This window comes from Perognathus longimembris, chromosome 7 (genome assembly GCF_023159225.1).
Source record: "Perognathus longimembris pacificus isolate PPM17 chromosome 7, ASM2315922v1, whole genome shotgun sequence".
In the NCBI taxonomy this organism is placed as follows: domain Eukaryota; kingdom Metazoa; phylum Chordata; class Mammalia; order Rodentia; family Heteromyidae; genus Perognathus; species Perognathus longimembris.
The window spans coordinates 34714097-34738646 of record NC_063167.1 but is presented as its reverse complement, the minus strand read 5'-3'; the positions used below and the strand labels follow the sequence as shown (position 1 = coordinate 34738646).

Sequence of the window (24550 nt, the reverse complement as noted above, 5' to 3'; positions counted from 1 at the left end):
GAATCAATGCTGGTCGCTGCACGTTGCCGGAAGTAGTTAAGCGCCCTTGGGTGGGCGGGGCGAGCCGGGTGATGACGCGACGCCTGGGGGCGGGGTTACGCTATTTGGCGCGAAATTTCCTTTGCTTCCTTTCCTGCGCGTTCGGAGCCGAGGAGCTGCGTTGCTTTTGGCGTGCGGCCGGTGGCTGCTAAAAGGGCGAGTAGTGCTAGGGCAAGTTAGACTTGCCGGAGCCCCTGGAGCTACCGAGGCGGTAGCAGTAGGAAGCGGAGGCTTGCGGTCGGTATAAGGAAACAGTGGCGTCCGGTGAGTGCGACGGCCCGCGGGGCTGGCCTGGGACTGTGAGCCTCTGGAACGGTGCACGGTCCCCGCAGACTGTCATTGACTCACTCAGCAGACGCACCCTACGCCCGCGGTGTGCCGGGCGCTGCTCTCAGGCCGTTAGGAGAGGCCCTCGTTTCCTCCTCCCGGTTCCTGAAAGACCTCCGGGTCTGCCACCGACTGGGACCTTGCGCCTAGGAAGCGGGAACCGCGAGTATGCGGCCCTCAGCGCTGCCGAGAGGCGGAGCGGATGTTAGCGATTCATTTTACTAACGAGTTTAATTCATTTTGGTAATGCGCCCCGGGGGGAGACTTGTCAAGGTGCCTTTTTTTTTTGGTGACCAAGCCTCCCTGGCTCCTACCCAGCGCGTCTTTCCTCCGGATGAGCTGGTCTAACTGCTGGGCTGGGGCTGCCGGCTACCTTCGCACTTCCTCTGGGCCAACCCAAAGCACGGGGCCTTTTACTGTGACAATTGGGATAAAAACACTGAACCTAGGGGACTCACAACCTGACCTACTGCTTGTAAAAGCTGCAGCGGCTGGGTCTGATTTTAGCGGTCTGTAAAATATGAATAAAAGGCTATGCTCTTTTCTGTTAGGTGGTTTGTGAATGGACTTTCTAACGCGAGGGCATGGTTTATCAAGTTTCTCTGCAACGGTTTTCAACCGTAATAGAGGGCAATTTAGAGAGTTTGTGAATTTTCCTGAAATTGAGTGCAGCATTTTGCATGAATTTTTAAGCGTCACAACATCAAATTTGATTTAAAAAATTACATAGAGCCACCAGCCTTTACAAGTGAATGTAAGGAAATGGGGAGTGGATTTACTATTTTGCCCTTTCTCACGTATCATGAATAAACCAGGAAATAGTGCAAGGCACACAATAGGTGCTTAATAAATAACATTGCCTGAATAAGAGGGCAATTCAATTATATCTCCATTATGTGGTAAGGAAATTAATGCCCAGTGGACTTCTTAATGGCTGGGAAACCCATTTATTGTAATAAGCTACCAGAAAAAAACCAGAAGTAATATCCAGTTTCACACTTCTTGGAAGGTAAAGTCAGTAAGAGGACATCTAGCTGTTCAGGGTTTGAGTTAAAGCCATGCAATCCTGTGTACAAATTATCACCTTAAAGTGATAATTTACCCCTTATTTAACAAATATGTCGTTATTGAAAACTTCCTATACACTTTTGATGGTTGGATATTGTTTTAGGATTATTTTAATAATTGAATGTGATGAATGTCAAGACTCAGCTTTCTCCTAAATATTGCCTTTCATTTTACTGGAACTCCTCTTATCTGTTGCCCCTGAGTGTGACTCCCAGGCTGTGAGGTGTGCATATTCTAGATTTCTGAAATTTGTGATCTCAGGACTCTTTAGTGAGGATCTCTCTGAAGGAAAGGCCTAACTGTATATTACACTATCATTCATTGCTCTAGAAACTGAGTTAAGCCTTTTTCACAGGAACCATGACACCATACTCCACAAGGCAGAAGGCAAGAGAGTCATACTCATGGGTTGGCAGGCCATTATTGGATCGACAGTTTTACCACCAAACCTACAAGTGAGTGGCTAGGCCCTTTGATTGGGCTGAAAATACAGCTCTAGCTAAACTGTTAGTACGGTATCCAGACAGATATAGTTAATGCAGATTGAGGACTGAAGAACAATAGATATGCATTGATTATAAGAAGAGGGTAGCATAAATAGTGTAGGGCTAAGTTGAAGTCAGTAAAAATCCATAATATGATTATGTCATCTATTTAAGATGAATTCTGTAAAACTATTCATGGAGACAAGGTGAGAGAAGATGTTGTTACTATGACCTTCTCAGCTTAACATTTTTAATGTTATTGGGCAGCTTTTGGAGTTAATTTTTTTTTTTTTTTTGCCAGTCCTGGGCCTTGGACTCAGGGTATGAGCATTGTCCCTGGCTTCTTTATGCTCAAGGCTAGCACTCTGCCACTTGAGCCACAGTGCCACTTCTGGCCATTTTCTGTATATGTGGTGCTGGGGAATCGAACCCAGGGCCTCATGTATATGAGGCAGGCACTCTTGCCACTAGGCCATATTCCCAGCCCCGATATTTTTTTAATTAAATTTTATTGACAAGTGTAATAAGGCAGTGAATATATTTCTTTTTTTTTTTTTTTGGCCAGTCCTGGGGCTTGGACTCAGGGCCTGAGTACTATCCCTGGCTTCTTTTTGCTCAAGGCTAGCACTCTGCCACTTGAGCCACAGTACCACTTCTGGCCGTTTTCTGTATATGTGGTGCTGGGGAATCGAACCCAGGGCCTCATGTATATGAGGCAGGCATTCTTGCCACTAGGCCATATCCCCAGCCCCTGAATATATTTCTTGTGATATCTTACTGGAGTTAATATTAAGGTCTCTGGATTAGTCACTCATGCTAAAATAATTTAGTCAGCCTATATTGTCTACTCTTACATGTAAGTGGGTGAATTAGTTTCTTAGTTAATATGAAGAAACTCGGGAACTTGGACTGAGGATATAGCCTAGTGGCAAGAGTGCTTGCCTTGTATACATGAAGCCCTGGGTTCGATTCCCCAGCACCACATATATAGAAAACGGCCAGAAGGGGCGCTGTGGCTCAAGTGGCACAGTGCTAGCCTTGAGCAAAAAGAAGCCAGGGACAGTGCTCAGGCCCTGAGTCCAAGGCCCAGGACTGGCAAAAAAAAAAAAAAGAAAGAAACTTGGGAACTTTCTGGTTTAAGAACCCTTTGCTATGTACTCAGAGTGGATTTAAAGAACATTTCCCACCCTAAGAGATTTTCTAACATTTCTGTGTTGCTTTCTAGAGAAATGTGTATGAAAATAAGAAATTGTCCTTCTGAGGTTCATGTCCAGGTTGGACAGTTTGTGTTGATTGAAGGAGATGATGAAGAGACACCTTATGTTGCTAAGTTGCTTGAGTTGTTCCAAGATGGTGAGTTCTGGGCTGGAATGAGAGCCATACTTTTTACTAAATTGGAATATGAGCGGGAGGGAGGGAAAGCTGCTGTATGCTCACAGGTGCATGCAGGGCACCCTACTTAGCTGTTCCCTCCTTTATCCAGAAACTCTTTACTTAGTGTAACAATAGTGGGTAAAATAATTTAGGTTTTTCTACTATTTTTAGGAGTGGGTATGAATAGCCATTAAGACAGGATTTGGGAGATAAAGAGAATGAATGAGTTTAGGAAGAAGAGAAAAGAAAACAAATTAGATGATTTACAGTGTGAAGGGTGGATGTTGTTTAATTTTTTTCATGAAGCAGTAATATTGCAAAAACAACTTTACAAGGGAGGAGAGAAATTGGATTAGAAAGGTATATCATTTGGTGTTCAGTTGGGAAAACAGAAGTGCATTAGTAGTTTTACTGGGGTGGAGGGAGAGATTTGTGTGTGGGCTTGGAGAAAATACAATGCTTAGTATTTAGAAGGCTGAGGCACCATGTAGGTTAGTCTATGTGGTGAAAAGGAAGGAAAGGCAGTGTTTCCCAGATCTGTAAGTACAGGAAGCCGAGACTGCTCCAAGAACAGAAACTAAAGGGAAGATGGCTGGAGTGCTTACAAGCTCCCATTCACAGGCTATTCCAGGGCTGTAGAGGGTGCAGTAGCCCTCTGCAAATCAAGAGAGCACACAGGAAGGTGCGATTGGGGAAGTGCTCCTAAGGGAAGAGTAAGAAGAAACAACAATTTGAAGCCAAACCAAATTACCTCTCCCTAAGGACCTAGCAGAGGAATGACAAGATTTATGTAGTTAGTCCTGTGGTGCTTTCTGTGCCTAACAGAACAACTAGGTGAGGTGAATGGATAAAGATGTTTTATGTTACACAGTTAGAAGGGAAGGGATATTTGACCAGAATGGAGAGAAACCTCATCAAGCTAATATCCACTAGGTGGAGCACCATGGCAGATATGTGGATTTTGTGTACAGATTTCAGTCCTGTGGTTCTCCATTGGGTGGCTTCCCTGTCTCTTTGAGAGAAGATGAAAATGGTGATGATGGTACTATTGAGTGTTTGTCTTTTCATTTGGAGTTATTAGTGATGATATGAATAATGTATAAATGATTATATGAATGATAATAAAGCTGAAGATTGCATGTGTATGTTTGCCTGAGTCTTATCAGTGGTTGCTGCTTGAATTCTTGCCTGGATTTCTTTTCTTTTTCCCTGTTGTCTTTGTAATCATTAACTTGCAAATTTTGTCCATTGATTTGTTAAGTGCATGTGACTAGATAGCATCTCAAACACCTTTCTCATAATTCCTTTGTCCAATGATAAAGGCAATAGGAAATGAAACAACAGAAGAGGGTTGTAGGGTAGAGTCAGATTGCTGCTGCTTGGTCCTTTGACATTTGGCAAATTATCAAAAGATCTTGAAACTTGGTCTCTTTACCTATATTAAAAAAACAGCCTTAGTACCTACATTGTATGGCTATTATGAGAATTAAAAGTATGGGGCTGGGAATATGGCCTAGTGGCAAGAGTACTTGCCTTGTGTACATGAAGCCCTGGGTTCAATTCCCCAACACCACATATACAGAAAATGGCCAGGAGTGGCTCTAGTGGCAGAGTGCTAGCCTTGAGCAAAAAGAAGCCAGGGACAGTGCTAAGGCTTTGAGTCCAAGCCCCTGGACTGGCAAAAAAAAAAACACCAAAAACAAAAGTAATACATATATTGAGGATTTAGTACAATGTTTGGTAGAAGTGCTCAACAAAATATCTTCAGACCTTTGAACCTTCATTTATTTATTTATTTTTGGCCAGTCCTGGGCCTTGGACTCAGGGCCTGAGCACTGTCCCTGGCTTCTTCCCGCTCAAGGCTAGCACCCTGCCACTTGAGCCACAGCGCAGCTTCTGGCCGTTTTCTGTATATGTGGTGCTGGGGAATCGAACCTAGGGCCTCGTGTATCCGAGGCAGGCACTCTTGCCACTAGGCTATATCCCCAGCCCCTGAACCTTCATTTTTAACCTTCCTTTTTCTGTCTAATTCTCCTAGATTCTAAACGTCATTTCCAAAAACGTGCTCAAGTACAGTGGTTTGTCCGCTTCTCTGAAGTCCCTCTCTCAAAACAGCATTTGTTGGGCCGGAAGCCTCATAAACAGGAGGTATTCTGGTATGACTATCCTGCTTGCAATAACAACATTAGTGCTGAGACCATCATTGGCCCTGTTGAGGTAGGTGGTTCCTTAATAGAGGCATCTATCTTGAAGCTTACTTCTGTTTGCATCCTAAACTTCGTGATCTTAGAAATATTATTGGTTCTAATTTGCCAGTGGAAGGGAATGATTTTGATCCTGCCATCTCTGCTTGCCTGTCTGCTTCATCTCAGCACCTATTTAATGAGAGCACATATGTTAGGAGCCTCCTGAAGGAAGTGACATTTGGGTTATGACCTGAGGGATGAGCTGAAATTAGCAAATGTGTTAACCAGAGGGAAATTATATTTAGCTGTGATGGTGATATTGTGAGGCTGCATATGTCTTGTGAAACAAGGACTTCACCTTGAGTAACTCAGTACAAAGAGTGCTAGTTGTTACAGACAAAGCTATGTTAGAGGATTTTAAATCAAGGTATAATGAGTTACTGGTTAGTAGGCTGAAGCAGGATATTTGTTTGAAAACTAAATATAGCTTATTCCTGGAACAACTTTAGGCTTCCAAAGTGGGATTTGATTGTAATGAAAAGTGACTAAGGTGTGTGGTTTAAGAGTTGGGCAGATAGTGGCAAGAATGCTTGCCTCGCATGCATGAAGCCCTGGGTTCAATTCCTCAGCCCCACATATATAGGAAAGGCTAGAAGTGGCACTGTGGCTCAAGTGGCAGAGTGCTAGCCTTGAGCAAAAACAAGCCAGGGACAGTGCCCAGGCCCTGAGTTCAAGCCCTAGGACTGGCCAAAAAAAAAAAAAAGAGTTGGATAGAAAGACTTGGGTGTGGGGCTGGGGATATAGCCTAGTGGCAAGAGTGCCTGCCTCGGATACACGAGGCCCTAGGTTCGATTCCCCAGCACCACATATACAGAAAACGGCCAGAAGCGGCGCTGTGGCTCAAGTGGCAGAGTGCTAGCCTTGAGCGGGAAGAAGCCAGGGACAGTGCTCAGGCCCTGAGTCCAAGGCCCAGGACTGGCCAAAAGAAAGACTTGGGTGTGATTTGACTATGTAATTTTTACAACAGGATGGTTAGATTTGGAACGGCAAAGAGAAGAAAAATTTAGCCAGGGCACAGAGGTGGAAATGAGTGGATCCAGGAAAACCAAGCTCAGGAGCTATTCATGCAACACCAGGGAGAGCACTGAGTACTTTCCAAGTGAGGGGCCAGAGTTTGTAAGACATTGGAAAATTTGTTTCAGTCATGTTTCTGGAAAAGGGATCTACAATTAACTATTGGGCAAGCTTAAAGAAGTTTTTGTGTGAGATTTTAGTCTAGGTATATAGAATAAATAGAAAGGTAAACAGTGTAGTAGTATATATGAAAATTGAGAAATAATCTGAGAGTGACATGACATATATTTAAACTAGGATGATAGAAGTTGGAATTAAGCAAAGGCAGAAAACGTTTAAAAGAATGAAAGAAGTAATTTTCTCAGTACAGTTCATTAACATCTTAAGCTACTAATGAATAAGTGATCAAAGCTATTAATGATTAAGGTTTCAGCTTCTCTGTGAATATCTGTGCTCTTTGTATATGAAAGGTATGACATTCCAGGTACAGATGTAGACTCAATCTTGGCTTAATTTGTCTTCATCTCCCTTTCCATTTATACTTCCTAAATCTAGGTAGTGGCTTTAGCCGCAGATGAAATGTTCCCTGTGGATTTGAAACACGAGAATACACTCTATGTAAAACTATCTTGGAATGAAAAGAATTTCAAACCACTGTCTCCAGAACTACTTGCAGAGTTAAAGAAACTACAAAGAGCTAATTCTACATGGCAGAACCCCTTGGAAGCTAAGACTATGACACTAGAAAGTCCTTCTTTAACCACTGCAGAACATGTGGTCAAAAGGATTGAGTCAAGTCATTCTTCTTCCAAATTTCGCCTAACTGCCAATCATCCTGTGACTCCCAGTGCAAGGAAAAGGCTGGAGCTTAATAGTAAGTGTGCAGTGAGTTACAGTGGGCAATACTGGGGTTAAAGAATATAGTTAAATATTCATGTGATAAGCTGGGCACCAGCGGCTCATGCCTTGTAATCCTAGCTACTCAGGCTGAGATCTGAGGATCACAGTTTGAAGCCAGCCCAGGCAGGAAAATCTGTGAGACTTTTAAAGCTAGCACTCTATCACTTGAGTAACACTTCCAGCTTTTTCTGGTTGGTTAATTGGAGATAAGAGTCTCAAGGCCTCTTCTGCCTGAGCTGGCTCTGAACCATGATCCTCAGATCTCAGCCTTCTGATTAGCTAGGATTACAGGCATAATTACATGCCCACTATTGTTGGGCTATGAGACTCTTAACTCCAGTAAACTACTCAGAAAAAGCCAGAAATGGCACTGTGGCTCAAGTGGTATTACCTTGAGTAAACTAATCTCAGGGACAGCACCCAGGCCCTTAGCAAGCCCCAGGACCACCAAAAAAAAACCCTATTTGTGTGGCAGTATTGAGTTAGTATAGCAGTGGGCCAGGTATTGGTTGGATAAGTGGTGAAATACATATAAAATGACTTTTATCATTTTAAAGTGGCATTAAAAAACATTTGTTACACTGAAGGTGTGGCTCAAGTGATTAGACTCCATCTGTTACAAAGCCAAGCAACAGTATAAGGCCCTGAGTTCAAGTCCCAGTACCAACACCAAGAACATTAACATGATTTTGTACCCATCACCATCATCTTCAAATCTGACTATAACTCCTGATCCCTCTTCTCCCCTTCCTTTGGAAATCACCTCTCTCTCTCTCTCTCTCTCTCTCTTTTTTTTTTTGCCAGTCCTGGGGACTAGGACTCGGGGCCTGAGCACTATCCCTGGCTTTTGTTTGCTGAAGGCAAGCACTCTACCTCTTGAGCCACAGCACCATGTCCAGCTATTTCTGTGTATGGTGCTGAGGTGCTGGGCTTCATGCATGTTAGGCAAACACTCTACCGCTAAGCCACAATCCCAGCCCCACCATTCTCTTTTTTGTCTTAATGAATTTGACTAATTCCTGTAAATGGAATTATACAAAACTTGTCTTTTAGTGACTGATTCGTTTTACTTTCCATAATGTTTAGTGAAAATATCATGAATGAATTATTTTGACAAAAATACAGGAAATGAAATGAGTTTTATTGAATGGCCAAAATGCTGGGATGTGTTCATATTAATCTAGAGATGAGCTATCCTTCTATCTACCAATAAAATGGAATATTAGTAAGTTTTATGTTTTAAGACCATAAAATCCTGATAACATTAAAGTCAGGCTTATTGAAGTATAACTTAAATACTGTAACATTTCCCTTTTTGGTGTTTCAAATTCTTGGAACTGAAAGTGTTTTGGATTTTGGAATATTTGCATATTCATGTTCAGATTTCCTGAACATAGCGCCAAGTCTAAACACTAAATTCACTTATACACCTGGCCTGAGCTGGGCACCAGTGGTTCATGCCCGTAGTACTTGCCACTCAGGAGGCTGAGATCTGAGGATCACATTCAAAGCCAGCCCAGGCAGGAAAGTCTAAGACTTGTATCTCCAGTTAAGCACCAAAAAAGCTGAAACAGAGCTATGGCTCAAGTGGTATCGTTCTAGCCTTGAGCTAGATCTCAGGAACAGTGCCTAGTCCTTGAATTCAAGTCCTAGAAGTGGCACAAGAGTAATAAATAAACCTAGTCTGAAGGTAATTTCATATGATCATACCTGCACTTTGATTGTGATCCTTTATGTGGTTCAAGCATGGAACTTGTCAGTAGTGGTTTCAAGTTAGTATTCATAAACTCACAATTTGTAGCATTTCTCATTGAGGGATTTCATATTGCAGATGCTCAGCCTATATGCTGAGCCTTTACAAGTGCATAGATTTACATAACCACCATTATATCAAGACTAGAAGAGATTTACTCTGGACTATGATTATTTGTGATCAGCCTCCCACTCCCTCCCCACTCCTGGTACCCAATTTTATGTTTTTCTTCTCTGTAGTTTTCATTTTCTGAAAAGTTAAAAAGTTGAAATCACAGTATGTAGGCTTTTAGTCTTTTACTTAACAGCAACTGCCTGTTGTCACACATTGGCTGGTTTTATTGTAGGGTATGCTCCATTGTATGGATTAGCATTTCCAGTCCCAGATAAGTACATCTAGTATAGGCTGTATAGTATAGGCTGATTATGAATAAAGCCACCATAAATGGTTCATACCCAGGGTCTTTGAGCCCTGTCTGCATTTGTCCCACATACCCATGCCTGATTCAAGTGAATTTTCTGCTCAGAGCTTTTCTCCCCTAACTGCCTGCCATCTCTTGGTTGTTCTCCTAACTTGGCCTCCTCTCTTTATTCGCCCTGCTTAGATTTTAGATTTTTACCTTTTTTTCTTTAACCACTTAATACACACACACCACACATACATACACACATGCATACACCACACACACAGCATTTTTTTTTTTTTTTTTTGCTGCCTCAGACTGCAGTCCTACCAAGATTAAAGGTATGATAAACCATGCTCAGCTTGTTGGGGGTGTTTTGTTTGTTTGTCTTTTTAATTTTTTTTTTTTTTTGGCCAGTCCCAGGGCCTGAGCACTGTCCCTGGCTTCTTTTTGCTCAAGGCTAGCACTCTGCCTCTTGAGCCACAGCGCCACTTCTGGCCATTTTCTGTATATGTGGTGCTGGGGAATTGAACCCAGGGCCTCATGTATACGAGGCAAGCACTCTTACCACTAGGCCATATCCCCAGCCCTGTCTTTTTAATTTTTTTTAACGTTACTATAAAGGTGACATACAGAGGGGTTATAGTTACCTAAGTCAAGTTAAGAGTATTTTTTATTTTTGACAGTATTACCCCTTCCCTTGCTCTCTCAGGGGTGTGTGTGTGTGTGTGTGTGTGTGTGTGTGTGTGTGTATGTGTGTGTGTGTGTGTTTTTGTGTGTTTTTTGTGGGGCTTCAACTCAGGGCTGGAGCACTGTCCCTGAGCTCTTTGGCTTAACGCAAGCACTCTACCATTTTGAGAGGCAGCTCCACTTCCAGTTTTCTGGTGGTTAATTGGAGATAAAAATCTCACACAGGGATGGGAATGTGGCTAAGTTGTAGAGTGTTTGCTTAGCATGCATGAAGCCCTGGGTTCAATTTCTTAGTTCCATATAAGCAGAAAAGGCTAGAAATGGCGCTGTGGCTTAAGTGGTAGTGTTCTAGCCTTGAACAAAAGAAGCTCAGGGACAATACCCAGGCCCTGAGTTCAAGATCCAGGACTGGCAGGAGGAAAAAGAAAGAATCTCATGGGCTTTCCTGCTTCAGCTGGCTTTAAGAGCATGATCCTCAGATCTCCGTCTATTGAGTAGCTAGTATTAAAAGTGTGAGCCACCAGTGCCTAGCTTCAGCTGGTTTTTTAAGATGAGGTCTCAGTAACTTTTTGCCCAGATTGACCTCAAACCATGATCCTCCTGATCTATTGTCTCCTGAGTGACTAGGCCTATGAGCCATTGTGCCTAGCCCCTGTTTGCCTTTTTTATTTTTAATTGTGTTGGTCCTGGGGCTTGAATTCAGGGTATGATCCCTAAGCTTTTGTGCTTAAGGCTAGCACTCTACCACCTAAGCCACGGCTCTTATTTCTGGCTATGATCCTCAGATCTCAGCTTCTTCTTCTTTTTTTTTTTTTTTGCCAGTCCTGGGCCTTGGATTCAGGGCCTGAGCACTGTCCTTGGCTTCTTTTTGCTCAAGGCTAGCACTCAGCCACAGTGCCACTTCTGGCCGTTTTCTATATATGTGGTGCTGGGGAATTGAGCCCAGGGCTTCTTGTATACAAGGCAAGCACTCTTGCCACTAGGCCATATTCCCAGCCCAGATCTCAGCTTCTTGAGTAAGCTAGAATTATAGATGTGAGCCACCAGTGTCCGGCTCTGCTTTACCTTTTTTTTTTTTTTTTTTTTTTGCCACAGGGCTTGAACTCAAGGCCTAGGCACTATCCCTGAAAGCCACAGTGCCACTTCGGGTTAATTGGAGAGAAGAGTCTTATGGACTTTCCTGCTTGGGCGGGCTTTAAATGGCAATTCTCAGATCTCAGCCTCCTGAGTAGCTAGGATTACATGTGTGCACCACGGGTGCCCAGCTGTTTTGCCCTTTTAATAGCTTGTTATGTCTGTGGATGAAGGGCTGGGGTACAACTTTAGCATATGATGCAATTAGGGATGTGTATATTGCTTTGTACAAAATTCCCTCACTATCTGTGGTGTCTCTTGTCTTAGATTTTCCCAGGACACCTAGCACTAAGATATCCCAGCAGACTTTGTGTGTTTCCTTGGAGTCTCCAGGAAGGACTAAACGAAAAGTTCTCCTTGAGTCTACCTCACCTTGTAAGAGGTCTAAGCAGGATGGAGTCAAGGCTTCATCTCCCTTGCTGAAAGTCCCAGGGAAAAAGGGAGACGTTCCATACTTTTGTGCTGAGGATGACAAGATATCTTCATCTGAATGCCAAATGACCCTCAGAACCCGAGTGCCCACTCTGAAAACCATGGAGTCTAAGGAGACCTTACTTAGCCCTATCAGAGGAGATAAGAGATCTTCAGTGGTGCCTTCTATGATTCTGCGACCAGAAAAGATCAAACAGAGGTGACAAGACATATGACCTGTTCACAACAAACTTGACTTACAGAATCCCTGAGGGGCTTTCTAAAATACAGATTTCTGAGTCTTTCTCATAGCTAGTGGATACAGCTCTAGGCATTGGCTCCAGGAATCTGTATTTTGAAATGCTCTGGATAATTCTTGCACACTCAGCTGTAATTTGCGGACTACTGCTGTAGAAGAATATTTCCCAAACCTGCATTGCTTGTAGTTCTGGATTTCGTTAGTTTTTGCAGCTAAAAATGATTTTAACCAAGTACACTAGGCAACTAGCACTTGAGCACATCTTCAGGCAGTTCCCCCATCTTACACTTCTTTTTTTTTAAACAAAGTCTCACTAAGTTGCCCAGAGTAGTCTCAAACTTGTCAACTACCAACTTTTCTGAGTAATTGGGATTACCAACATGTGATACCTTAACCAACATGTTCTACCTTAACCATTTTTAAAAATCCGTTGGCTATTTTTTTGTCCTTTTTTTTCTTTTGCCAGTCCTGGACCTTGGACTCAGGGCCTGAGTACTGTCCCTGGCTTCTTTTTGCTCAAGGCTAGCACTCTGCCACTTGAGCCACAGCGCCACTTCTGGTCATTTTCTATATATGTGGTGCTGGGGGATTGAACCTAGGGCTTCATGTATAGGAGACAAGCACTCTTGCCACTAGGCCATATTCCCAGCCCCTTTGTCCTTTAAAAAAAAAAAGATATATATATATATATATATATATATATATATATATATATATATCTCCAATCTAAAATACCATAAAAGAAGAATAAACTTAGCAATTGATGCTAGATAATTTTTTTGCTTTCCAGTACTTATGGTTTGATCTCAAGGTATTATGATTGCCAGGCAAGTACTATCACCTGAGCCACATATCCAGCTCTTCTTGCTCTTTAATTTTCAAATAGGTTCTTGCATTTTTGGCAGGTTGGTTAGTACTTCTCTTATTTATTCTTCCTGTATAGCTGGTATGCCCTATGCACTAGCACATGGATTTTTTATTGGTTAAGATAATGTCTTGACCTTTTTTTTTTTTTTTTTTTCCGGGACTGGGGCTTGAACTCAGGATCTGAGCACCAACCTGGCTTCTTTTTGCTCAAGGCTAGCACTATACCACTGGAGCCACAGTGCCACTTCTAGTTTTTTCTATATATGTGGTGCTGAGGAATCAAACCCAGGGCTTCATGTATACGAGGCAAACACTCTTACTAAGCCATAATCCCAGCCCTGTCTTGCCCTTTTTGCCTGTCGTACCTCCAACCAAGATCCTCTTGATTGCTGCCTCCCAAGTAGCTAGGATTACAGGTATGAGCCACCTTGCTGGACGATAGTAGATAATAATTGCTAGTAACAAGCTATAAAAATAAAAACATGGGGCTGGGAATATGGCTTCGTGGTAGAGTGCTTGCCTAGCACTCTAGGTAGGTATAAAAAGGGTAAGAGCTGTTGGGGCCACAGTAATGTCTTCCAGTGCCTGCTGTAGATCTTTGGTCCTCCCAAACTGCTTTCTATAACCTCACTGGGATATCATGCAGGGAGCCCAAAGAGCCAGAAGCTGACAGTGACGCTACCACCACTTCTCATCGTATCTGCAGGAAGAGTTCTCTCTTGACCATGAGGCGGATTAGGCAGCACCTTCGGTAAGACCGCCCTTTGATAGGCCAAACAATTTTTTTGTCATCCATGGTAACTATAATTAAGACTGTCCTGTGGCAGGCACAGCAGCCTGTTGTCTGTAGTAACTAGTCTTATCTCCTATTGACTCTTCAGTTGTTTGATTTTTGCTGATCCATTGAAAGTTCAGCTTTTACTTACCAGGCATGTCTGGAATTATGTTGTTTCACATAGATGTTATACTTTGGAGGTACAAGAAGAAGTACTTCCCTGGGTTTATGTGGCTCCCCTGTCCCATAGCCATCATTCCCAGCAAGACTGTTGTGGTAGAATGCCTAAAAGGATTAACTTTGATTTTCATAAACATAGACTTAAGATTTTGAATTCTGTGAACTTTGGGAAGATATCCTTTCTGCATCACAATTTCTTTGGTATAAAATAGGAATAATAATAATAATTATATATATGTCTGTCACAAACCTGTTGAGTTTAATGAGATAATAATACCCTTAAATAGAGTGTCTCAGAAACAAGTGTCCAAGACGTAGAACAAACACTACAGTTCATGTTGACCTTTACAGAGGTTTTATTTAGGTTTGAACAACACATGCCAGAACATAACATGTCCTTACCATTCAGGCTTCTGGAAGGTAACCAAGGTGACCAAGAGGAGGAAGAGTTTGTGCCAATTGCAGAGGTTTCAGGCTCCAGCAGTGAGGAGGAAGATGTTTCAGACTTCAATGAGGAGGACGATGATGTTTCGACCCTACCCCTTCCAAGGCGGACTCCCCAACACCAGTCCATAATCCCACAGCCCTCCTTAAAGCCATCCATGCAGACGCCCTCCAAGACACCAAGTAAAACTGTATGTTTCCTTTAGTTTTTCCAATAAAGTGTCCCTCTTCTAAAGGATAGGAATGCTGATATCAAAGAGCAAACAAAAAGCTGAATTCTGAACATAGGTCTGTCATATTCAAAACAATTCCTCCTGGAATGTTTACAGTGGAGCAGACCTAAGTGAACTTGAGGACTGAAAATCCAGGCCTGGGTGTTTTGTTTTGTCAGAGACCGCATCTTTGATAAGTCCAAAGAGCCCGAGAGCTTTCTACTTCAATTTTAAGTATTAGAATCCTGAGATTCCAGACATGTGCCACCACACAAAGTTCAAGGATGATTTTTTTAGTTCAGGCTCCCTTGAAGGTACAGAGTCACGTGGCCAAGAGCCAGGCTTCCTGACAAAAATGTAAAACTGACTCCTGGTTTTTGCCTGTTCCCTAGCAGGTACTGGGAATTAGAGGTAGGGATTGAATTTAGGGATGCTGAGCCATTTTGGTAGCTCATCCCATCTGATGACATGAGAGACACAGGGTATGCTGCTTAGGTGCTGACAATTAATTGTGTGACTGTAATGGAAGGAAGAGAGAATAGGTGTCTTTTGTGCTTCCTGTGGAAATATAGCAGAACATTTAAAAAATATTAAGGAAGCTTGAGTGCCAGTGGCTCACGCCTGTAATCCTAGCTACTCAAGAGGCTGAGGTCTGAGGATCACAGTCCAAAGCCAATAAACTACTCAGAAAAAGTCAGAAGTAGCCTCTGGCTCAAGTGGTAGAATGCTAACCTTGAATACAAAGAGGCTCAGGGACACCTCCCAAGCCCTGAGTTCAAGCCCCAGAACTGGCACAAAAAGAAAATGTGTGTGTGTGTGTGTGTGTGTGTGTGTGTGTGTGTGTGTGTGTGTGTGTGTGTATTAAGGAAAGAGTTTTTATGTGAGTATTTGAAAACATTTTATTCAGAGCATAGTTTGGAAATGCAAACTTATGTTCTAAATAAGAAAATACCAAGAACCCAAGGTTCTTCATTTTATTATTCCTTTTCTGTTTTCTTAAAATTAATTGATGCAATGCCTTCTAAACATCTAGAGTGCTTTCTACTTGAGGAAAAGTTGCAAAATATCTATCATTGGTCATTGTGAAGAGAATGAAACAGAAACAGACCTACTCTAGCCGATAGCAAGGAAAAAGAGCTTGAGCAATGACTAGGGGTTTAGAGTGGAAGAATTTGTTTGTTTTGTTTTTGTTTTTGTTGCCAGTCCTGGGGCGTGGACTCAGGGCCTAAGCACTGTCCCTGGCTTCTTTTTGCTCAAGGCTAGCATTCTACCTCTTGAGCCACAGCGCCACTTTCGGCTTTTTTCTAGATCTATGTGGTACTAAGGAATCAAACCCAGCACTTTACCACTAGGCCATATTCCCAGCCCCCGGAGTGGAAGAATTTGACCAGATTTCTCCATATACTCTGTCATGAATTGTGAAGTTTCAGACAAAGCCTGACCATATTTTCAAACAAATGTAGAGAAAGGTTTTAGGAATCAAACACCTCTTGTATCCTCTCATTGGGTAGAATGGTTCACAGTATATTTGCATGTGTGTGTCTTAGATCTTCTCTTTGGTTAGAATAGTTTAGGTTGTGTGCGTGTCTGTGTGCGTGTGTGTGCATGTCTGTGTATGTCCTGGGTCTTAAACTCAGGACCTGGTTGCTATTGCTGTGTTGTTTTTGCTCAAGGCTAGCACTTTACTACTGCAGCTCCACTTTCAGCTTTTTTTGGTGGTTAATTGGAGATAAGAGTCTACTGGACTTTCATTCCTGATCTGGCTTTGAACTGTGATCCTCAGATCTCAGCATCCTCCTGAGTTGGTAGGATCACAAGTGTGAGCCACTAGCACTTGGTTTAGTTCAGGATTTTTAATAATTTCCTTCTAGGTAATATGGTGCTTGTAAATAATACTTAATTCAAGGGCTAGAGATTAGCTCAGTGGTAGAGTGCTTGCTTAGTATGCAAGAGGTCCTGGGTCATCCCCAAGCACCACCATAATATTTAATCCATACTTGTCATTCTTTCCTCACATTTTCCCCAAATCCTGGTGCTCTTATGTAAGTTAGAAAAAAGAAATGTAGACCATAAACAAGAGTGTGTGTTCTGAGAAGACACATGATACTTCATACAGGTGGGAAGTAAGATATGTATTGCCTCTTTTACCATATCAGTGTAATATGTTTTCAATCAAGTTCTGTTTTGTTTTTCCTTCTGAGTCACGTTCTCTTCTTTGAATACAGCTGAAGCCTAGAACACCACGTCATGCCACTCCCCAGATCCGCAGTCGAAACCTGGCTGTCCAAGAGCCATCCAGTGTGCTGGAGGAGGCCCGACTAAGGTAGTGCTGCTCTTGATCCTCATTCAGTTCAGATAGGCAGGAGTGATAGGCACCCTGTTTCTTAACTAAAATGGTGGAGAGGGGGGCATGTGTAGTCACTGGTGTTAAGGATAAAGGAAGTGTTTAGAAAGAACCCCTTAAACCAAGGTCTTCTTGAGCTAACATAGACAGCCATTGTCTTCTCAGGCATGGAAAGTGATGAGTTAGGACAGTCCCTGTGGGTTATGGTGCCCTTTAGACTACATGGGGACTTTTCCAAAATGCAAAAGCTTAAATCCTGTCAGAAATCCAGGGAACTGGAAATCTGTAGGATGAAATCCACCTGAATAACTTTTCTAGAGAAAGGGAGGCTAAGAATTGAGGCTAACTAGAGTTTTGAGTATAAAGGCATTTGTGCTGGAGTCTTTTAGAAACAGACAGTTATTCTTCATTTTATTTATTTGGTTATTTATTTGGTATGGTGGTATTTGGGATTGAACTCAGCCTTTTTCTTCCTAGGCAGCTGCTCTCCCACTTTCTCCATACCCCTGGGAGACCTAGGCCCTCCTGGGCTTTGATGCTCCTGTAGCTGAAATGGCAGGCACAGTCCCCAAGCCCAGCAATTGGTTAAAATGGTGTCTTGCTAACTTTTTTTTTTGTCTGGGACAGCCTACAATCATGATTTTCCTAGTCTTGGCCTCCTGAGTAGCAAGTATTATGGGAGCCATTGTGCTGAGCCTTTGTTTTATTCGTCAGTAGATTGTATAGCGCTTCTAAAGTCTTCCTTTTCTGCTTATTTATCACCAACTATAGGCTTCATGTTTCTACTGTGCCTGAGTCTCTTCCCTGCAGGGAGCAGGAATTCCAAGACATTTATAACTTCGTGGAGAGCAAACTCCTTGACCATACTGGAGGGTGAGTCATGCTGAGGCAGGAGGGTGGTTTGGGGAAGAGTCCCCTGCTGACCCAGAGTTAGGAAGGTGACAAAAACCAGTGCTGAAGCCCACAGCTTCTCAAACAGCTTTTGCTGCCCAATAATTCAATAGGAGTAGGAATTCTGGCTTTAAGAAAAAGGTGTAACTTGGGCTGGGGATATGGCCTAGTGGCAAGAGTGCTTGCCTCTAATACATGAAGGCCTGGGTTCGATTCCCCAGCACCACATATACAGAAAACTGCCAGAAGTGGTGCTGTGGCTCAAGTGGCAGAGTGCTAGCCTTGAGCAAAAAGAAGCCAGGGACAGTGCTCAGGCCCTGAATCCAAGGCCCAGGACTGGCAAAAAAAAAAAAAAGAAGAAGAAGAAAAAGTGTAACTTTTGTTCTATCCTTGCTCTAGGTGTATGTACATCTCTGGGGTTCCGGGAACAGGGAAGACTGCCACTGTACACGAAGTGATACGCTGCCTGCAGCAGGCAGCTCAAACAGATGATGTTCCTCCCTTTCAATACATTGAGGTCAATGGCATGAAGCTGACAGAGCCCCACCAAGTCTATGTGCAAATCTTGGAGGTATGCAAAACTGTTTGGGTTTGGGGGAAATGTGTTTTCTTTAGCTTTTTTGGGGGGGCGGGTGTCAGTTGTGGGGCTTGAGCTCAGGGCCTAGGTGCTATCCCTGAGCTTTTCCATTCAGGCTAGCATTCTACCACTTTGAGCCACAGCTCCACTTCCAGCTTTCTGATGGTTAATTAGAGGTAAGAGTCTCATGGACTTTAGTGCCTGGGCTGACTTTAAACCACAATCTTCTCAGATCTCAGCCTCCTGAGTAGCTGGTGGGACTATAGGTATGAGGCAACTGGTCTTTCTCTCTCTCTCTCTCTCTTTTCTTAAAATTATCTTACCTTAGCTATGCAGAGGGGAATTCCATTGTTACATTTTCACACAGTTATACTCCAATCAATCTCCCCATCTATCACCCTCTTCCCTCCTTACCAAAAGGATTTCAAAAGGTTTCCTTATTCTATTTTCATAGTCACTAACCATCTATTTTGACCATATTTGTCTTCTTTCAAAATGTATTTCAAACCAGGGCTGGGGATATGGCCTAGTGGCAAGAGTGCCTGCCTCGGATACACAAGGCCCTGGGTTCGATTCCCCAGCACCACATATACAGAAAACGGCCAGAAGTGGCGCTGTGGCTCAAGTGGCAGAGTGTTAGCCTTGAGCGGGAAGAAGCCAGGGACAGTGCTCAGGTCCTGAGTCCAAGGCCCAGGACTGGCCAAAAAAAAAAAAAAAAAAAAGTATTTCAAACCAGACGCTGGTGGCTCATGCCTACAATCCTAGCTACTCAGGAAGCTAAGATCTGAGGATCACAGTTCAAAGCCAGCCTGGGTAGGAAAGTCCATTAAACAAAAAAACAACAACTCATGGACAGTACCCAGGTCCTGAGTTCAAGGGGAAGAAAATGTATTTCAAAATTATTCACCTTCCGTTTTTCTTTTTCCCTTTCTCCTTCCCAATCTCTTCTAGGTAGTCCCTTAGATTTGTGTTTCTCCATATATAGTCATGTAAATGAATAAATATGTACATGTCCATAAATGTGTGATTTTAGATCTAGCTTCCATGTATGAGTGAAAACATGTTATTGTTGCTACTTGAGCTTGGCTTACCTCACTCAGCATATCTTCCTAGTGCACCTATTTTCCTGCCAGTAGCATGATCTTATTTTTATTTTTTTTTAGGAAACTACATTTTCTTGAAGGCACATGAAAAGGAAAGCTTTAATTTGTTATTTTACACATTTATAGATAGCAGGATTGTCCTTATGCAACGGTGGCCAGAAAGGCAGGAAGCCAGATGGAAACTGACTGTAAGCCAGGACTTACCAACATGGCAGTAACTGCTAGCTCATGAAAGTAGCCCCTATGAAACAGGGGTTAGCTACTTTGAGCATAAACCTGGTGCTTCCATTCATTAGCTGCTATCTTGGGACAGGTAATGTTAAAAAATAATACAACAAAGGCTTTAGATACCATAGCCTGTGACTCATACACATTTCAAACACTTTTTGGGGGGGGGGGGCAGTACTAGGATTAAACTTAGAGCCTTGCCCTTGCTAGGTGGGTCCTGTACCATTGCACCCAACCCTTTTCTAATGCCTTCTCCTTTCCACACAGGTTAAGGCTAGAGTAGAGGCAGAGTATAGGACATGGACCAACACCTCAGACTAAATAGCTTCTTCCTTTTATAGAGTGTACCTTAAGCCCAGAGGATTTAAGTCTTTACCATTTATAACTGCTTCTCTCCCAATGCAGAAACTGACAGGCCAGAAGGTAACAGCTAACCATGCTGCAGAACTTCTGGCGAAGCGATTCTGTACCCGAGGATCCTCTCGGGAAACCACTGTCTTGCTTGTAGATGAGGTGAGGTTCCCCTGGGAGGCCTGAAGAAAGACTGACCAATACTCCGCTATCATAGGAGCAAGTGGTGGATGGGAGGAAATGCTGCCTCCTCATTCATCAGCTTTGCTGATTGGTGGGGTGACCTGAGCAGCTTGTGCAACTAAAGCAGCCGTGTTCTGGCTCTGACTGATCTTATATCTCTTCTCATGTCTGGCAGCTTGACCTCCTGTGGACTCACAAACAAGATGTAATGTACAATCTCTTTGACTGGCCCACTCACAAGGAAGCCCGGCTGGTGGTCCTGGCCATTGCTAACACCATGGATCTGCCAGAAAGGATCCTGATGAAGCGAGTGTCCAGCCGATTGGTAGGTTCTCGGCAGTAAATTGTCCATAAGCTGGGCCAGGGTGTCCTGCAAATACAGAAATGTAGAAAATCAAGAACTATGGTTTCTGCCATGGTAATAATTTCTAAATGCCTATCATCTGCCGGGAGTAGAGCAGTGAGCCAGGCAGGTAAGATGTGTGCTCTCATAGGCTTGTAATTTGGCAGGAAGATAGGGGCTATACATAAAGTTCCCCTACCCATGTTAATTAGAGCACTCTGCTTCTGTCAACTTCCAGTTGACTCTGATAAAAGGTTCTTAAGCAAATGAAAAAGCACTACTGCCCTATTTACCACTGACCATTGTCAGTGACTGGAAGCATCTAGCTGTACTGTAAATTGTAAGCGATATGTACATTGTTACAAGGGATTTGGGAATCAGGTGTGGGGAACTGTGTGTGAAATTCCACCTAGACAAATCACGGGGCTGTCAGTTAAGTTCTTCCTTTGTTCTTGGCTCTCCAGGGCCTTACCAGGATGTCCTTCCAGCCTTATACCCACAACCAGCTGAAGCAAATCCTAGTGTCCCGACTCAAGCATGTAAAGGCCTTTGAGGATGATGCCATCCAGCTGGTAGCCAGGAAGGTAAGTTACCTTCAGGGATCCCTAGCTGTACCCATAACCAGTCAGGAAGCCTTGTTATAAATATGTTCTCCAAGAACCACTGGAGTCACAATGATAGACACAAAAATAAAGAATTGTCTTAGCAAGGCAAAATTTACTTCTGCAGAAGGATGCACCATCAGCCAGAAATCTGGCAAGCATACAGAGCAGGCAGGCTGCTCCCCTGTGTTCTCCTCTGTCAGATTGGTTGAGCTCAGGTTCGTAAGGTGACTATTAAAAAGACTTTGAAGTAAGATACTCTCAGAACACTTCTATACCCTCTGCTCTTTTTGTACAATCCGAGGTGTGTCTTAATTCCATCTTGGAAAGGCCAGTTTAAGACAAAACCTTAACTTTTCAAAAACACCTCCTTATCCCAAAGCAGCTCCTATTCCTAAACAAGAGCCTAGCCACCACTAAGCCAAAGCAGGAACTTAAAAAAAAAATTTACTGTCAAAATAAAATATAGAGGAGTTACAGTTATATACATAAGGTAGTGAGTACATTTCCTGTCATACTTGTTTCCCCTTCCTCATTTTTCTCCCACTTTCCCTCCCCCCAACCCCTGCCTCCACCACCACCACCCCTTTTTTTTTTTATCTTCCCAATGATGGACTTCGTCATTCTAATCTACAAAGCTTAGAAACTCTGTGAACGTTAACAATAAAACAATTTCTTATACAGGTCAGGTGATATGTATATTTCTTTCCTTTTGCATAGTATCATCTGTTCCCTCTTTTTCTCCCATTTCTTCCCTCTCCCCACTGCCCTTGAGTTGCTTAGTTTGCTTTCATCAATGTCCTTTGGAGCTGCTGGGCTCCCTCTACTGTATTTTTTTTCACCCACTTTGCAGTGATTCTGTGCCTTCCTCCCATCTTCCCTCAGATGTGCACACGTATATACCATATGTGAGGTGAAGAATATAGAGTCCTCTAAATCCTGTAAGGCAGATTAAGGAGAGGTCCTTTGTTATCTTAGGAATTCTTTTCAGTCTGTATATTATTTTACGTACATATGAAGTAGTGCTTGGATCTTACTACTTAGTACATTTCTCAAATCTCAGCCTCCTGAGAAACTAAGAATACAGGCATGAGCCACTGGTATCTGGCTTATCATACATAATCTTAAGAGTTCTTTTCTTCTCTGCCTTTTTTTTCTTAAGATTTTATTTTTGGCCAGCCTGTGTATTTGAGGTTTCTTCTCCCATTTTCTTTCCTCCAAGATTCTTTGTGTTTGCTTTTGGTCACTATCTTGTATTATGGGAAACTTTCCTTGGATGTCCTAGTTGTCTGTAAGAGTGGAGATTAAAAAGCTGATTGGAGCTGGGCATAGCAGACCTGCAGTCCAAGAGAGTTGGGAGACTGGGCAGGAGGATCCCTTGAGTACAGAGAGCCCTTGCGTTTTCAGATGGTTCAGTCATGATGTTGGGTCAAGAGTCTCTTAGATTTCATATCCTGAGTAAAGGAAATCTGAGAATTTCTGCCTTTTCCATTGTGGACTTACCTATAAAAGCAAGACAAAGGTTTGGACTTGGAGTGAAATCCAGGAATGATATGATGATTTCTCCTTGTGCTTCCACAAGGTTCCTATGCTTATTCTCAGCACAGCCTTTCCTTTCTAGCTGAGCACAGGATCTTTGGTTCTCCCCTGGACTGAGATGGCAAGGATACCTCACGAGTAAAATATTCCGATCTATTGTAGGTGGCAGCACTGTCTGGAGATGCGCGGCGCTGCCTAGACATCTGCAGGCGTGCTACGGAGATCTGTGCACTCTCCCAACAGAACAATGACTCTCCAGGCCTGGTTACTGTGGCCCACTTAATGAAGGCTGTGGATGAGATGTTTTCATCATCATTCATCACCGCAATCAAGTAAGATGCTCTTCTCCCAGCACTTTCTTGGGAGGTTTGGCAAAATGCTTCCCTTTCTGAGCTTTAACAATTTCAACTTGTATTTACTGGACACAGTTCATAATAGTTGTCTTCCCTTAATTCTAAAGTAGCATTTTCTATCTCAGCTTGCTAATTAAAGGGCAGAGAAAGAATCTTGTTAAATAATATGGAAGGTATTTCCTAGTATTTGCTCTCTTCTAAAGACACAGAAATGTATTTGTCTTTTCTTGGGGCTGGTGGTGTAACTTCTACATGAATTTATATCCTCAATTCCTTTCAGAAATGCCTCTGTCTTGGAACAGGGCTTCCTGCGAGCCATCCTTGCAGAGTTCCGGCAATCAGGACTGGAGGAAGCAACATTTCAGCAGGTAATCCTTCTAGATATTGATTTTGTGCTTTTTAAGATAGGATAAGTAGAAATTTCAATCAACTTGTAACTATTTGTCTCTATTTTGTGCCATCCTGAAAATGCTAAAGAATATAGACCAATATCTATTTCTATGTGATTTTTTTTAAAATGTTCTTTTCAATTTACATAGAGTAATAATATATATATATGGTCTACAGTATGATATTTCAATACATGCATAGACTCTTTACTGAATAAATTTAGGGTAATTAGCATTTCTGTCTCTTACATTTGGAGCCCTTGAGGTACTGTCTTTGTGTGTGTGTGTGTGTGTGTGTGTGTGTGTGTGTGTGTGTGTGTGTGTGACTGTGTCTGTGTATGTGTGTGAGGGGTCCCAAGGCCTTGGAGATGCTAGGCAGGTGCTCTGTTACTTAGCTGTACTCTTGCCCTTCGGGTTTGTTTGTTTTCAAAACAAGGTCTTTGGGGCTGGGAATATGGCCGAGTGGTAAAGTGCTTGCTTCACATACATGAAGCCTTGTGTTCAACTCCTCAGCACCACATATATAGAAAAAGCCAGAAGTGGCACTGTGGCTCAAGTGGCAGAGTACTAGCCTGGAGCAAAAAGAAGTCAGGGACAGTACAGTGCTCAGGCCCTGAGTTCAAGCCCCAGGACTGGCAAAAAACACACACACACACACACACACAAAAAAAAAAAAAAACAAGGTCTTGCTATGTGACTCAGCCTGGCCTTGGACTCTTGATCCTCCTGCTTTTGCCTCCTGAGCATTAAGATTATAGGAATCCACCACTGTACTTAGTATTATCCCTGCTCTTGTCTCCTAGTGTTGGTAGGCATGATAAAAACCCTTAAGTATTTAAAATAGGGAGGCCAGAAGTGCTACAAGTATCCCTAAACCACTTGGGAGTTTCAGGGTAGGAATCTATGTTTGCAGCTTTTCTCCTGCCTCCCTTTATTCCTTCAGTCAGTTTTCTCTGTGGGCCCTGTGCTTGCCAGATGTTATGCTTTGGCATCTGCCTACTGTGTCCAATAAAGGAAAAGTACACTGTAGCACAAATATCTGTTAACTTAGAAGGGGTGTATAGTA

The 24550-nt window shown here is 42.8% G+C and overlaps 1 protein-coding gene and 1 long non-coding RNA gene across 3 annotated transcripts in view; one reads left to right on the top strand and one right to left on the bottom strand.

The window, feature by feature from the left end:
* Positions 1 to 199: 199 nt before the first annotated feature.
* Orc1 (origin recognition complex subunit 1) overlaps positions 200 to 24550 on the top strand; it is a 25222-nt gene continuing 871 nt past the window's right edge. The window contains exons 1-17 of one of the 2 annotated variants that reach the window (XM_048351320.1): positions 200 to 303; positions 1790 to 1889; positions 3145 to 3272; positions 5332 to 5510; positions 7109 to 7427; positions 11701 to 12064; positions 13617 to 13721; positions 14335 to 14494; positions 14525 to 14560; positions 16807 to 16904; positions 17697 to 17798; positions 18216 to 18387; positions 20130 to 20237; positions 20434 to 20583; positions 21066 to 21185; positions 22905 to 23074; positions 23376 to 23463. In XM_048351320.1, the coding sequence (XP_048207277.1) occupies positions 1795 to 1889; positions 3145 to 3272; positions 5332 to 5510; positions 7109 to 7427; positions 11701 to 12064; positions 13617 to 13721; positions 14335 to 14494; positions 14525 to 14560; positions 16807 to 16904; positions 17697 to 17798; positions 18216 to 18387; positions 20130 to 20237; positions 20434 to 20583; positions 21066 to 21185; positions 22905 to 23074; positions 23376 to 23463 (2394 nt within the window). In that variant the 5' untranslated portion in view covers positions 200 to 303; positions 1790 to 1794. Of the gene's footprint in view, positions 304 to 1789; positions 1890 to 3144; positions 3273 to 5331; positions 5511 to 7108; positions 7428 to 11700; positions 12065 to 13616; positions 13722 to 14334; positions 14561 to 16806; positions 16905 to 17696; positions 17799 to 18215; positions 18388 to 20129; positions 20238 to 20433; positions 20584 to 21065; positions 21186 to 22904; positions 23075 to 23375; positions 23464 to 24550 lie in introns of both variants that reach the window. The other variant, XM_048351319.1, reaches the window with a different exon arrangement.
* The window catches only part of LOC125355166, an 8615-nt gene continuing 4579 nt past the window's right edge, over positions 20515 to 24550 (bottom strand). The window contains exon 3 of the long non-coding RNA XR_007211608.1: positions 20515 to 20628. This is a non-coding gene — a long non-coding RNA (uncharacterized LOC125355166). The remainder of the gene's footprint in view (positions 20629 to 24550) is intronic.